Source organism: Lacerta agilis, chromosome 2, assembly GCF_009819535.1.
Source record: "Lacerta agilis isolate rLacAgi1 chromosome 2, rLacAgi1.pri, whole genome shotgun sequence".
Taxonomy (NCBI): domain Eukaryota; kingdom Metazoa; phylum Chordata; class Lepidosauria; order Squamata; family Lacertidae; genus Lacerta; species Lacerta agilis.
In genome coordinates this window covers 69,404,209-69,418,264 of record NC_046313.1, presented here as the reverse complement: position 1 = coordinate 69,418,264, position 14,056 = coordinate 69,404,209, and the positions used below count along the sequence as shown (strand labels likewise).

At 45.4% G+C, this 14,056-nt stretch overlaps 2 protein-coding genes across 2 annotated transcripts in view; one reads left to right on the top strand and one right to left on the bottom strand.

Annotated features, from left to right (window-relative positions):
- HEMK1 (HemK methyltransferase family member 1) overlaps positions 1 to 1,205 on the bottom strand; it is a 46,176-nt gene extending 44,971 nt beyond the window's left edge. Inside the window, 1 exon segment of the mRNA XM_033140622.1 lies at positions 1,093 to 1,205. The gene's annotated coding sequence lies outside the window, so the exon portion shown is untranslated.
- Positions 1,206 to 3,446: 2,241 nt separating this feature from the next.
- Positions 3,447 to 10,632, top strand: C2H3orf18 (chromosome 2 C3orf18 homolog). The gene is made up of 5 exons (XM_033140621.1): positions 3,447 to 3,576; positions 6,286 to 6,691; positions 7,469 to 7,494; positions 7,854 to 7,983; positions 10,251 to 10,632. Exons 2-5 carry the CDS (start codon positions 6,458 to 6,460, stop codon positions 10,320 to 10,322), a joined length of 462 nt encoding a protein of 153 aa, XP_032996512.1. The 5' UTR covers positions 3,447 to 3,576; positions 6,286 to 6,457; the 3' UTR covers positions 10,323 to 10,632.
- Positions 10,633 to 14,056: the final 3,424 nt, after the last annotated feature.

Here is a 14,056-nt window from a genome sequence, read left to right as displayed (position 1 = left end):
CCCAATAAAATGAATCTACGGTAAGTGAAGTGTTGGTTCCAACCATCTGCAGTGGTAGGACTGATATTTGGCCAGCTTTAGACTGACTAGACTATAAAATATTGCTTTATTCAAAAAGTTCAACACCTTTTTTATCCATGCTTGACCTGTTCACAAATTACCCACATAGGGGAAAAATTATAATGGACAGCTGACGTAGGCAACAAAGCATAGGAATATATTTGTAGAATGGGAGGTGAGGACAAAAAGAGCCAAGGCTCCTCTATAATAAAGCATATAAAAGGTATCTGTGCCACATGGATGCTATTTTGCATTTTTAAAAATGTCTTCCTGTCATGATCCAAGCAGATCAGAATGTTATCCCCTTTCTCCAAATAATCAGGAAGTAGCCACAGACAATGAGAGTTCACAAAATAGTCTGAAATAGTTGAAAATAGTATGATACAGCTGTTTCCTATAACACACACACACACACACACACACACTTATTTTGTTCTTGTGTCATTTCTGATCAAACAGGTAGCAACGACAGGCACTTGTACATAGATGATAGTGGAATAAGCACAAATGCCTCAGGCAATTATTCCATCACCTTCTTCTGTGAAGATACTATCCTCTGTGAGCAGTGAGAGAGTCACATACAATCAACAGGAGAAATAGGAACTTCCTTTCCCATAGTATTCCAAGCCCAGTAGGGCACTCTCACACATGCCTGCACATGAGTTTAACGGGATTTACTTCTAGGTTAGTGTACAAACCTTACGCTGCAAACGACTGCAGTTAAAAATACATTATTCGTTGGGAGGAAGAAGGCTAAACCATTTTGAACTAAACCTTCACAGAGTAGTTTCCGCAGCCCGATCGATGCAGCTGAACAGCAGACAGAGGAAGTCAGAGAGAAATTCTGAATAAAGCGCGGCAACGAAGCTGGGCTTAAGAATGCTTTCCTATTTAAAGACGGGGAGAAGGAGGGAGATCAATTCGCAGGTCCTTCCTTCCAAGTGAGGAGCCTTACGGAAGGCTTTTATGGACGTGTACAAAAAACATTATAACAAAATGTGGCGGCACTGATATATTTTGTTCCCCTTTTACCTGCAAATTGACAAATCACCAATGTAACTACCGCGCTTCTTTCCCAAGAGCAGGAGGCGAGACTCTTAAGCAAATTACGAGACTAGCAAGCGAGGCACTTCCGGTTGGGGCCTCAAGCAACCCGGCCTTACTCGCTAACAGCGACGGTGGCATACAGTTCCGCCTGAAAGGGAAAGCTTCAAAGCGTCGATTTTCCGTAAAAGGCAGAGCGGACGAGGCAAGGGGGACCCCGCATGGAAGCCTTAGCCCATTGCAGCAGTTCCACAGGAGTGGCTGCAGCAGAAAACTGTGCACGAAAGAGAGAAATAGAGTAGAGTCTTCCTTGCAAGTTCAGTGCAGTGCTTCTTAGGATTTAAGCCTTAAATTTAGTACGGGGGTGGGGGTGGGGGTGGGTGGAGGGAGGGAGCCTGATTGTGTTCATGGGGCTTCTTTCCAAACAACTACGTAAAAGATTGCACACAGGTGCTGTTCTGCTGTTGTCGCTTAGCATCTGTCTCTTTCTGGAGACAATGGAAGAGTGTGTCAGGGACTGGCTGGAGGAAGAGGAGTGGGGGGAGGCATCCGCCAGGGAACCCCCCCCAAGGGGAGCCCAGGAGGAGGAAGGCTCAGAGCCAGGAGATCAGTGGTGGTACACTAAGGAGAGGACAAAGGGAGAAGATTGGGAGGAGGTGCCAAACGCCAAAGGGGCAACAGGGTTTAGTGAGCAGGGAGAACCTGTGCCAGAGAGTAGTTCAGATTCTGCAGCTGAAGCAGAGGAGGGGAGTCAGGAGGCTGCTGAATAATCCCAGGAATCTTCCTGTCCTGCTTCAACAAGCTCTCCTCCCCTTCTCTCCCCCCCTCCCAGAACATGCAGAATAATGATGAGGGATCAACAGAGGTATGCACACACAATTTGAGACTGTTTGGGAAGAGCCTTAGAGAGGCGTAGAAGACAGGGACTTTCAGTCCTGGCAACTGCTCCATAGGGGCAAGACCACTAGTTTGCTGAGATCACTAGGTCGAGTTGTGTGTTTGTTTCCTTGAATAAAGAGATAATGGAGATCTGTTTCCTTTATTGCTCACCTGTGTCTGACTTCAACCCTGATAGAGTGTGCCTTTGTGAGTGAAGTCAAACTGTTGTAAGGTATACAATATACTGTATATTGTATCTGGGGCAGATGAAGGTGTCAGGTGCTAGATGCATCATGGTGTCTCTTCTCTCTGCGCTCCTCCCAGTGGTCATTCCCCTTTGGTCACTGCTATGGATGCACAACCTGCAGTCATCTGTAAGGGATTCCCACATGGCAGGGTTGATGTTGCTAGTCTTCATGTCACATTTGCATACATCTTTGTAATCCAGAGTTGGTCTGCCAGCAGGCCTGATGCCTGAAGCCAGCTCCCTGTAGGGGATCCTTTGGGATCCTGTCATCTTCCATTCTATGGTCATGACCAGTGTAGATATCTTTCACACATGCTGGGAATGTGGGCATGAGAGAGCACATTTTTCTTTGATATTCTGCCCTAAGTAGATTTAATTTGAGAACTGTTAACTATTTCATAATACTACTACTAATAATCACATACTGGTTTTCATAAAAATATCTAGAAAAACAAATGCAGGTTAGTAGCATCACTTTGCTGACTGAACTGTGCCTCAAGCCACTTTCTTGTCACCCTCATTGGGGTCTCAAAGGTAGAGGTTTGTCAATAAATAAATAAATAAATAAATAAATAACTGAAGTGGTTTTGATAATGGACTACATGCATGCTGAGTGGAAGTGCAGATCCAGCAGGGGGTTCAGACAACAATGAGTGCTGCGTTTTGGGTGGGGAGGAAGCCTCCCACTCCCAGCATTTGATATCATGCAAGAGACAACTGTAAGAATCATGAGATGGAGCCTCTGAGCATGGGCAGAGCACCCACCTCTCAAAGGTAGTTAAAACAACAGCAAATATATGTTACACACACTAAAGACCACTCCCCCCATTCCACAAATACGCGTTTTCTTCATTGCTTTATTGTTAGGGAATTCAAGGATGGGTTTGGAGGAGCGCAGTCTGACTAGTCGAGGACCGACCACTTTGCACCACGATGGATTTGCCCCGGCCCAAGGGCACAGCGATAAGGGGCAGCTGCCGAGAAGAAAAACCCTAGTGGAGTTTTCACCGGCTCAATTCCAAGCGCCTGCCGGGCACGCGAGCTTCCTTCGGCCGACCGCGAGACGCGCCCGGATCCAGGCTTCTCGCCGTTCACCTCCAGGGCTCGCATTGCAGCCCATCTCTTCGCGGTGGCATCTCCCCGTTGTGAGTGACATCCCGCCCGGCCAATCCCGAGCCACAGCGCTGTCCTCTACTGGCCAATCCCAGGAAGAAGAGGAGATCAAAGCGAAGCATCAAGAGGGCCGGTGACAGGAGGGAGGGACGGAGGGCTTCACCCAGCATCTCGGGAAAAACAATGGCAAGTAAGACCATGGCAGCAGCAGCAGCTCCTGCTTTCCAGTGCAGGTAATCCGAATAGCAGCAAAGCCCCCGGAGCAACCCAGTCTCCCAGCAACCAGAGCGATGTGCTGAGATCCTCAGCCTAGGCGGCCATTGCATGGGAAGCGGAGAGGGGGGCAAGAGTCTTCCACGTCCAGCACAAGCGCCCCTGGCTGGTCCTCGTCTCTTTGCCCTCCACGCCAGGGCCACTCTCTCAAGTTGCAGACGGGGCTCCGCCAGAGTTTCAAAAGAAGGGAGGCGGGGGGCTATCGCCCACCCCCGGCCCCCGCGATCCTGGGCTGGGCGGGGGGCTGCATTCCCAACCCGAGCAGGCCAAAGTCTCCGGGACTTGCAAGGGACCCGGGTCCTCCTCGCCCGGCGATCGCCTCCGTAAGTGCTGGTGTCATCATCATGGTTTGCTGCTAACGGGGCCCGGCACGGCCACGCGCGCCCGGCAAGGAGCAAGGAGGATGGCGCTGACCTCTTAAGCAGGCCACGGGAGTGGGTGGGGGCGGTCAGGAGGAGCGCCAGCCAGCCACCCCAGGAAAAAAAACAAAAGAAAAAAACCATTCTCGGTTCCCTGAGATCCATCATGTGTTGTACCTTTCCCTCGAAGGCTTCCTTTCGATGTCCTGGTCTGTCACGTTGGGAATTGGGGAAGTGGGACGGGGAGCTGGATTTAGTTCAGAAGTGGCTGGGAACCGACTCATCCCTTGCAATAAACAGAGCTCTGCCGGGACAAAGTTTCTCTTTGACTCTCTCTCAGTGCTTAAACGCACTTCCTTGCAAGGCCCCAGCCAAGCGGGCAATTCTTGAGGTTCAACAGGGTCTTTGGGAACAGGGGTAAATAGTTCCCTACCCACCCCCACCTGAAAAACCCAGGCTGGTCATTTATAACAATGATAATCAATCTTTGGAAATGAAAATTCATTTGCATGTTTGAGCCACAGAGTTCTCACTACAGAACAATTGAATAAGTGAATGAAAAGTGGGGGTGGAGTTTGCTTTAGAAAATAGACTTCTATATAAAAAAGTGTCCCGATGTTCTTTCCTGGCTTCCTTCATTCTCATGAGCATGCTCCTCTCCTCCTAGGGAAAGAAGGACACCTGAAGTGATGGGGAAAGATTCCTAACCACATATGAACTATGATGGGTGAGGTTCAAAGTGGTTAGGGCTGCTTAGGGATGGGATGTTGTGGTCACGGTCGAAAGTTCTTTGAAAATGTCGGCTCTGATGACAACTCAGCTGTGGCAATATTAAGGCAAATATAGTGTCTGGTTAAAAACAACAACCCTTGAGGGTTAAAATAAAACTGAGGCTGCTGCAATGCGCTGCACATTTACAAGAGAGTAAGTCCAACTGAACACAGTGGGACTGCTGAATAAACATGCATAGCACCTGAATGCTGGTATATATGTGCAGGGTGTGTTTCTAGTTTTCTCATTTAAAAGAAAAGCATGGTGTGGCAGGAGGAGGAAATGTAAAAAAGGGGGCAAGTGCATTCTAGGAGTTGGAAGAGAAGAAAGGCTTAATCATTAGGAACTTTTAGCACAGGGGGGGGGGAGGCATTTCAATGGCATTTTTTTAAATATAAAAAATGTAGTAACAAATAGTATGGAGTGCCCAGGGATAAAATATAACTGCAGTCTTATGCCCACTACCTCCTGTTGGGAGAAGATGCCATTGAACTCAGTGAGACTTGCATCTGAGTAAAGATGCCTAGGGTTGTACAGTCATTCTCTTAAAATTCAAGAATTCATGCTCTTTCATTAAAACTAACTTGGCAACAAAAGGAAGTGCTTCACACAATGCATGCATGTAGTTTGTTTTTCCAACTTAATGTCACAGGATATTGTTATAGTGAGAATATGTTTAAATGACTTGATTCAGTTCAGGAGAACTGATCTGTTGGTAACTAAGTTTCATTGCCAAAAGTGTAATAGTAAGGATTAATAACAGGAGTGGGATACAGTGGTGCCCCGCTAGATGAATGCCTCGCTAGACGAAAAACTCGCTAGACGAAGGCATTCGTCTAGTGGGAGGCTGCCCCGCTAGACGAAAAAGTCTATGGGGCTGCCTCGCAAGACGAAAATTTTTCGTCTTTTTTTTCCTTTCATCTAGCGAAAGCGCAGCTTGCATTGCCGCTTGACTAGACGAAAAAACCGCTAGACGAAAAAATTTGTAGAACGGATTATTTTCGTCTAGCGGGGCACCACTGTATTGCTATTGAGTCTTGCCTTGAAGGCACCTCAAGTACTGTGCCCCTGTTGCTTGACCACACCCAAGTCCATTCACATGATACTCCTGTAGGTCAGCTGACTAGGCCATGTGAGACTCCAGAAGGTAAGCTGGCCACCTGGTGAGTTACTTGATACTCAGCTAAACTTATTTCTACTTTATTGACTCACATCTATGTTTATAGCACATGCCACCATCCAGAAGGCTTGAGTAACGACAGTATAGCCTTCCTAACAAAACAGAATGGTTCAAATTAAAAAAGGAATTCATTGAGACTAGCTTCTGGGGAGATGTGCCTATGATTGCAGTATTAGTGTTGTAAGGTGGTTAAGAGTTTGGTTCAGATTTCAGCTCAGCCATGAATGAACTGGGCTGGTCTTTGGCAGCTCTCCCTCCTCAGCTCTTCATCTATAACATGGTCCAGTCTAGTTTATAGGGTTGCTGTAAGGATAACTTGGGAGGTAATGACTGATTTATCCTTCCCCCTCTATTGCTAGAGATTAGCCAATAGGACTTCAGAAGAGCAACAAAAGAAAATGCAAGGAAAGAGCTTTCCCTTCAGGCTTCTTGAATGAAGAGGCAAGGAAATGCACTTTGCAGCAGAAAAGTAAGAACTTGGTTGTTCAAGACATCAGTCAAGGAGAAGACGACCAAAAGCTCTTGCCCAAAATGAATTATAGCACATCCACTGCGAACACTTTGTACCACAGTGGCCCTCCCACTTCCGAGCCAGACCATGGGATGACCGTGGACGGGGCTGGATCAGAAACTGCTACGCTGACACCTGAAACCAGCAGTTTTAACAGCACCAAAATCCCAGATGTGGCTGGCAATGGTTCTGGCATGGGGACCATGCTGTTGTCCTTCGGCATCATCACTGTGATTGGGTTGGCTGTTGCTATGGTAAGACGGTGTCTACCATGTGGTTCCCACGGGAGGGCTGCAGATTGCTTAGTTCAGGAGCTCCACTATAATATTTCAAGTAGGGTACAAAAATGCCTAAGACTGGGCCAGTCCTTGGGTGCCAGTCTACCTTGATCATATATCAGTTTAAATGGCATGGCTTTTCACCGAAGGACCCTGGGAATTATTTTCTCATTTGGGTGTTTAAAACCCTCTGTTAGAGATCCCAAGACACCCCCTCCCTCCAAAAGCACAGAACTGCCATTTCCTAGGAAAAGGGAATAATTATTAAGTCTAGCTCTAGGGTTGGCTTCAGAGATGAAGTGCAAGCCAGTGCATGTCTACTCAGAAGTAAGTCATATTGTGCTCAATGGGGCTTGCTCCAAGGTAAGCATGTGTATAGGGTTGCAGCCCCATTCATATTTTCCTGAGAGTAAGGCCCATTGAACACAGTGTGACTTACTTCCAAGGGTTGCACTGTAAATTAAGCTGCAATCCAATGTGGGCTTATTTGGGAGTGAGGTTTCCTTCTGATTATGCATGTCTAGGATTGCTCTCTTAGTTACTGAGAGTAAAGTAAACTGGGTTTCCAACTAGTTCTTCCTAGTATGCATGAGTGTACATGAATGCCCCAATCCTACACCTACTTTTCTAGGAGTAAGCCCCCATTGAACGCAATGTAATTTTGCATGCCAAAGATTATACGGTACTTGTTCTTCCTAGGAATTGGTGTGAAAAGTTTTCTCCAGTGCTTACAACAACTTTCTGCTTTTCTAGGTTTTATATATCAGGAAGAGAAAACGGTAAGTGCTCCTTGCTGTTGGTAAAGCAACATTTAGAGCCTGATTATTTCTGTATTTGAAAATCTTCTGTAATAACCTCTGCATTTAGGCAGCAGAGACTGAACCAAGCCAAAGATTGTACCGTTAAAGCAATCTTATACATGCCTCCTCAGAAATAAGTCCCATTGAGTTCAATGAGATTTTTCTCCCAAGTACATACGTATAGGATTTCAGCCTAAATGCAACTTTGGTGATGTGGTCCCTGCTCAGAGTACTTAAATTCTAAACAGTTGCTGAGCAAAAACTGGAACGTTGATGTTCCTGCGCAGTCCAGTAACTTCACAGTGGTGGAATTTTCACTGTCGGTTTCCCCTCTGCAGACTAGAGAAGTTGCGACATCAGCTCATGCCCATGTACAACTTTGATCCTGCTGAAGAACAGGATGAGCTGGAACAAGAGCTGTTGGAACATGGCAGAGATGCTGCTTCTTTGCAGGCTTCACAGAATAAGGTAAACCCCCCCCCCATAGGCATTGATAGTTTGGTATCTTAAAGGGATATTGTGATCATCTCTGCCCGCATAGCTCTGGGCTAGACCCACATTAGGTTAGAAGAAGATTTTCTGTGCTGCTTTTCCTTCTGAAGCCACGACTCTTTCCCCCTTTTTCAAAGTACATATATGGGATTGGGATTTTGTGATCAACTTTAGTGCCAAAATTAATGTAAAAGGTTTCTGTAAGTGATTATAAAGGATTAGCTGAAGTTATTGCAACAATATGTGTGTGTATGTGTGTGTGTGTGTGTGCGCGCGCACACACACACACACACACAACTTTCTGATTTCAATGGGAGCTGCTTTGAGTAAGTGCACAAAGGATTGCAACCTCTAATGCTAATAAAATGAACTGAATGCAGGAGACACCTGGAAGATTAATTTGTTCAGCTGAACTGTTTAGATGGCAGTTGTAATGGCCCTATAATCCTTGTCCTAAATGTGTGAAACTGCTTTTATACTGCATCAGACCATTGGTCCACATAACCCAGTATTGCCTACTCTTGACTGGCAGTGGCTTTCCAAGGCTTAAGATAGACTTCTTCAGACATAAATTCTTTAAGTAGAGTTTCTGAGATTGAACCTGGCATCTCATGCATGTAAAGCAGGGGTGACCAGGCCTGCAGGATCTCATTTGGTGTGTGTGTGTATGTGTGTGGTTGTTTTTTGTTTGTTTGTTTGTTTGTTTTTTACTAGCACTCTGAGGTTCCACAATGACAGTTGGGTGTAAAATAGTAACTCAGGCCGGCTGGATGCCTCTGAGCATATGCTCAGCCCAGGAATTTGTGATCAGCACCATAACCAAACTCGCAAGTTCTTTCACTCAAAAATACATGCCTCGTTCCCCCGCCCCCCTCATAAAAAAAATACTTTGCAGCAACATAATTTGTGGGAGTAAAGAGTTTTTGTTGTTCTTGCAGTGCTGCTTCACCCTTGAGAATAATAAAACATTGCTAATCTTCTGCAAATAGCCAGCAATCATCCATTAGACCCTGACCTACCTTCTGCCTTCATTTAATGTAAAGCATGTATTGAAGTCAAGATGATATAGAGTGGAACCTATATTGGCTGCAACTCTCAGAGTTCTGAAAAAATAATGTTGTGTTAAAAAGTGATGAGGGAGAAACGCTTCACAAATGCTCAGAAGAAATCTTTACTATTGCTCTGCATGCTTCAAATTAAGCTTATTGCATAGAAACAAGTTCCACAACTGAGCCATGGCTTCTGTAAAGAAGGAGAGGAAAGGAGAAGTGTTAGCTGATTTCACAGTGTATGTTTGTTTTCTCTTTGCATTTTCTCTAAAAGCTTAGCCAGCGGGAACAGGAAGATCCGGTATGTTTCTGTGCAGGTGGCGGGAATGCAATAGAGTAGACCCTTCTCTTGTACCTGGACCTATCCTGTAATAGACCAGTAGATAAATCCTGGTAGCTTTGAGAAAATTATCTTGGCTTGTGATCAGAGCGACAAGCTCAGGCCAGCAAATATTGATAACTAAGGAGATTATGAGCTACTGGTTCAGTGTGATGAAATCAGTTCTGCAATATTATAATTTTTTAAAAAAAACAGCTTTTGAGGCAGTTAAGTGGGATTTTAGCCAAAGTGGAACACGTTTAGAAATAGCAAATGGCTCTGGTAGGCCTGGAGCTGCCCCTGGCTATAGGGTGGTAGTGATTGGGTGCCACCAAGTGGGGGTTCTGAAAAGTCAGAGGAGGGTAAGGCTACCTCCTCAGGCAAAGCAGAACCTGGCAGTGCCAGCTGCTTGGGTCCCCTTCCTGACAACACTCCAGCAAGGCAGGTACTGCAGGGGCCTCTCCTAGTGTGATTTCCTCCCTATTACAAGTCCAGGGCCATGACAGTAGCAGTTGCAACACCTGCATTCAATTTTTTCTTCATTTCTCCCTCCCTGCCCACCTGGCGTTTTCCTTCCCCTAACAATATTTGTTTGTGGACAACCACTTCCTGCCACCCAGGCCACCAGAGAGCAAGAGATTAGTTGGTGTGTTTACTTTTACGATACATGGATCTTTAAGAATCTGGCTCAATATTACTTCTGTCATAGAATTGCCAAGCCAGTTTTTCCTTAGAAGAATTCAACGAATTGATATGACTCTTGAGGGCAACATTTTACAGGTTCCAGAGAAGCAGATGAGTGTAAAGTACACAAAAATTCCTTCTTAAATCTGTTTCCACCACCGTCTCTTTCCGGTTTCTTTTTTTTGTTACAGACAAATCAAGGGGTGCTCCAGAGACCTAGTCGCCTTGTGTTTACAGATGTTGCAAACGCCATCAATGCATGAGCAGTGCTTCCTCAGTCTGAGAGGCAGGAGGGTGACACCAGCCAGCTAGCAACTTGCTACGGACAGTGACCATTGATTCCAGCTGGGGAAGATGGTGCCAGGAACCAATGTGAAGCCTTTCGGGAATCTGTTGCCACCAAGAAGCCCATGCTACTTCACTCAGAGCTTGATTGGTAATGCCAATACCAAGCTGTGTGTGCTGAAAAGTGCAAGGTTATTTGAGATAAATTGATAAGAACATGCACTGTGACAGGCTAGAGTTAGGAACGAGAGCATCAGTTTCTAAGGCCTTCCTCCATTGGGTGGTTGTCAGAGTACTGTATCCTAATGTCAGAATCTTGCAGGTTAACCCAATCCACTCCATGCAATAGACTGTAAAGATGACTCCTATTCTCAGATATGTGGGGGCATCTTCCTGGCACTGGAAGCCTGGGCAGTTGTCTCTGTCATCTGGACACAAGCCTATATTATGATGTGCACCTGGTTGTCCCATCTCATGTTCCTTATGCGCATAAGAGGCTGTCCTTAAGCATGAGCACAAGGTCCAGAATTTTCCTTGCGACCTTCTATTAGATTTCTCCAGTGCAGATACTCTAGCTAGCTCACCTTGAGGACCATTCGCAAGATGATGCTGTAGAGCAGGCATAGGCAACCTTCGGCTCTCCAGATGTTTCGGACTACAATTCCCATCATCCCTGACCACTGGTCCTGTTAGCTAGGGATCATGGGAGTTGTAGGCCAAAACATCTGGAGAGCCGAAGGTTGCCTATGCCTGCTGTAGAGTGTGGCTTCTAGAAGCTGAGGACTCTCCCATATCAGAAGGGCTACCTCTCCTGAGCACTTAACTAAAGGGAGAGTCTTAGAAGTAGGAGCAGCAATATGTAACTCATGGATTTTGAGATGATTTATCCCATCCTTCTTCAGCCAAAGACAGTGAGCCTGTGCTGAAGACCAGTTGCTTTTGGAAGAGTATTGTGTGCACATGCATATTCTTGCATATACTTAATGAGATATGGGTTCATGTCCATACAGAACAGTTAAGAGCCTAATCTGTGTCTGCCCCAGGATCTGCATTCAAGGTTCTTTTTGCATTCTTTTGAAAATATTCAAGAACGTTACAAGAAAAGCAAAAAGCGCAGGACAATTTTGTACATTAGGTTCTTGTTCTGACCTGGCTCTGTGTCCCATGCTGAAAATATTCCAAATTTCGTGATAGCTACTAAATCAAATAAATCATACAATGCAGGCAAACCTCAGTACATGTAAGTTAACACAGTTTTATTTTACACTCCTGCTAGGGTGGGGAGGAGAGTGTTGTTATTTATTCATATATACTGTATTAAGATAATTTATATCCCAGCTTTCGACTAAAAATAGAATGCTCGAAGGGCTTGGGGTGTAGAATACAGATTTTGTTTTGCCCCCCTTATTTTCAGCATAGGACCAAGGAAGAGAGGGGATTACCATTCCTCTAGAACAGCCTTTGCCAATCACATGCACTCCATACGTTTTGGACAACACCTCCCATCAGCCCCAGCCAGCCTGAGGGCTGATGGGAGTTGTAGTGCAAAACATCTGCAAAGCACCAGGCTGGCAAAGGCTGATGTAGAACACAAGGGAACAATAGCGATGCTGATGTAAAGGGTCATGTGCTGAGCAAAGAAGCCCCGCACTGTCTCTGCTGGGAGCTCAGGTTCCTTATGGTTTTACAGGGATATTTTGGGACACTGAAATTTTCTTTTAGAGTTGTGAATACGATAGTTTTGTTCTCCTCCCCAGTGGTGGCTTACATACTCAGGAATTCGCAGTAGCAGCCAGGTGCTGCGTTAGGTCAGTCTTTGTGGTCTGATTGTGTCTATGCCTGTTTCCGAAACCCTCTTGATATTTACCTATTTATTAGATTCCTATCCTGTCTTTCCATCTCAATGTTCGAGGAGACAAACCAAATAGCCGTTACACGAAACCGTTGTAACAAAATCAGTCACGAAGCATAACAGCAAACGTCAAAGTACAATCAAGGGGGCAGTTTGGACTCTCCTGCTGCCGGCAGTTGGTGGTGCCCTACGATGTCATTAGTGCACAAAGAGAAAAGCCGAAGCGTGGGCAGGTAAAAAGCCCTTCTGCTATCTACGATCGCTGTGCAGTTCAGCATCATAGCTCCTTGTACCCCTCCAGATGTTTTTGACCACAACTCCATCAGCCCCAGCCAGCATGACTAATGGTCAGGGAAGATGGGAGATGGAGTGAAGCGTAGAAGGGCCACTGTGCAAGTATTGACATTTGTGGGTATCTATGCACTTTAGCTAACCACAAACTACTTAATTTATGTGTGTGCTGCTTATCAGGGCAAAGGAAAGTGTGGCGCAGTATAAGTAGGATTTCATATTGAACTGTTTGTGGGGATGAGAGTATCCTGGCTGTTCTCTTCTGTGCTCCCAAGGGAGCTACAGCATCTGAAACGCACTTCCGTCACCTTCTTCAGTTTCCATTGGGAACAAAATGGGGAAACTTCAGAGAAACCTCATTCCATTCCTTTTACCTTCTAAACCCAGTTTCTCTTTCCTCCCTTGACATAATTATTTCCCTTGGCACACTTGTTTCATGCAAGAGGAAGGTTGTGATCATGTCATGCTGGATCCATATGATAGATTTGAGATGCTCTGCTGCCATGCAGATGAGTAAGTGGTCTGACATATGCAGAGTGGTACTGTTGATGTGTTGTCACTGAATGTGCCCCCCGCCCCTGGCCTGTGCATGCAGTTTGCCACTCAGGTATTTTCTAGACCTGCAAAACGTGTATGTAGAGGTGTATAATGCATATGACTGGCGACGTGAGTATATAGTGTCAAACTCCATGAATTAGAACTTTGCAGCCAGTGTTAAATCTCCCTACTCCCTGTGTATCTTCTTCACTTTTGGGATGTATATAATCACATTGGATCATGAAAACTTTCTCAGTCAATGATCATTTCCCGTGGGCATTCACACAAACACCAGTAACACAATTCCCTCCACCAGTCCTGCTTGACACTCCTTTTGAAAGAAAGAAAAACTTTCAAAGGATTCCAAGGGCTCAGCTGAATCTACAATTCACAGACAGCTTTCACTGTGACTTCAATTTCCATTGCAACCCAAATCTATAAGACAGCAACCCTGACTGGCATTGATGGCGTTCAATAAGGCTGTTGCTTATAAGGTGAAGTATATTGAGGCATTAGAGGTTGGCAGTAAGGCCTCCAACACTGAATTGTCAGACGGTTCTTTAACAGGCAGCAGCTGCTACTCAGAAGTTGTGCACCATCCTTTGCCAACCCAGTGCCCTCCATAAGTTTTGGACTACAATGCCCATCTACCCAGGCCAGTATATCCCCAAAACATTTGGAGGGCACCTGGTTGGCAAAGGCTGCTCTATTCTTTGCAGTGCTGGGTTGTTGTTGTTTTTTTTTTTCTCTTACGCACTCTCATCACTGAAGCAAAAAATAAAATAAAATAAAAAATGACTGGAAAATGAAATTTGTTTCCAAAGGCAAACAATATGCTCCATGAAGTGCCATTAACTGAAATCCTTGCAATTCTCAGGCACTTGAAAACATAGAGGCTGAGTGATTAACTTATTGCATATTTGGTACGAACGTGCACTTTGATCATGGGCTGTTTCTGAAGGGCATGCTATATATAGTATGAATGGTTCTGGAAAGGAAATGGGATATTATTACCAGTTCCTTTCTGCCCTG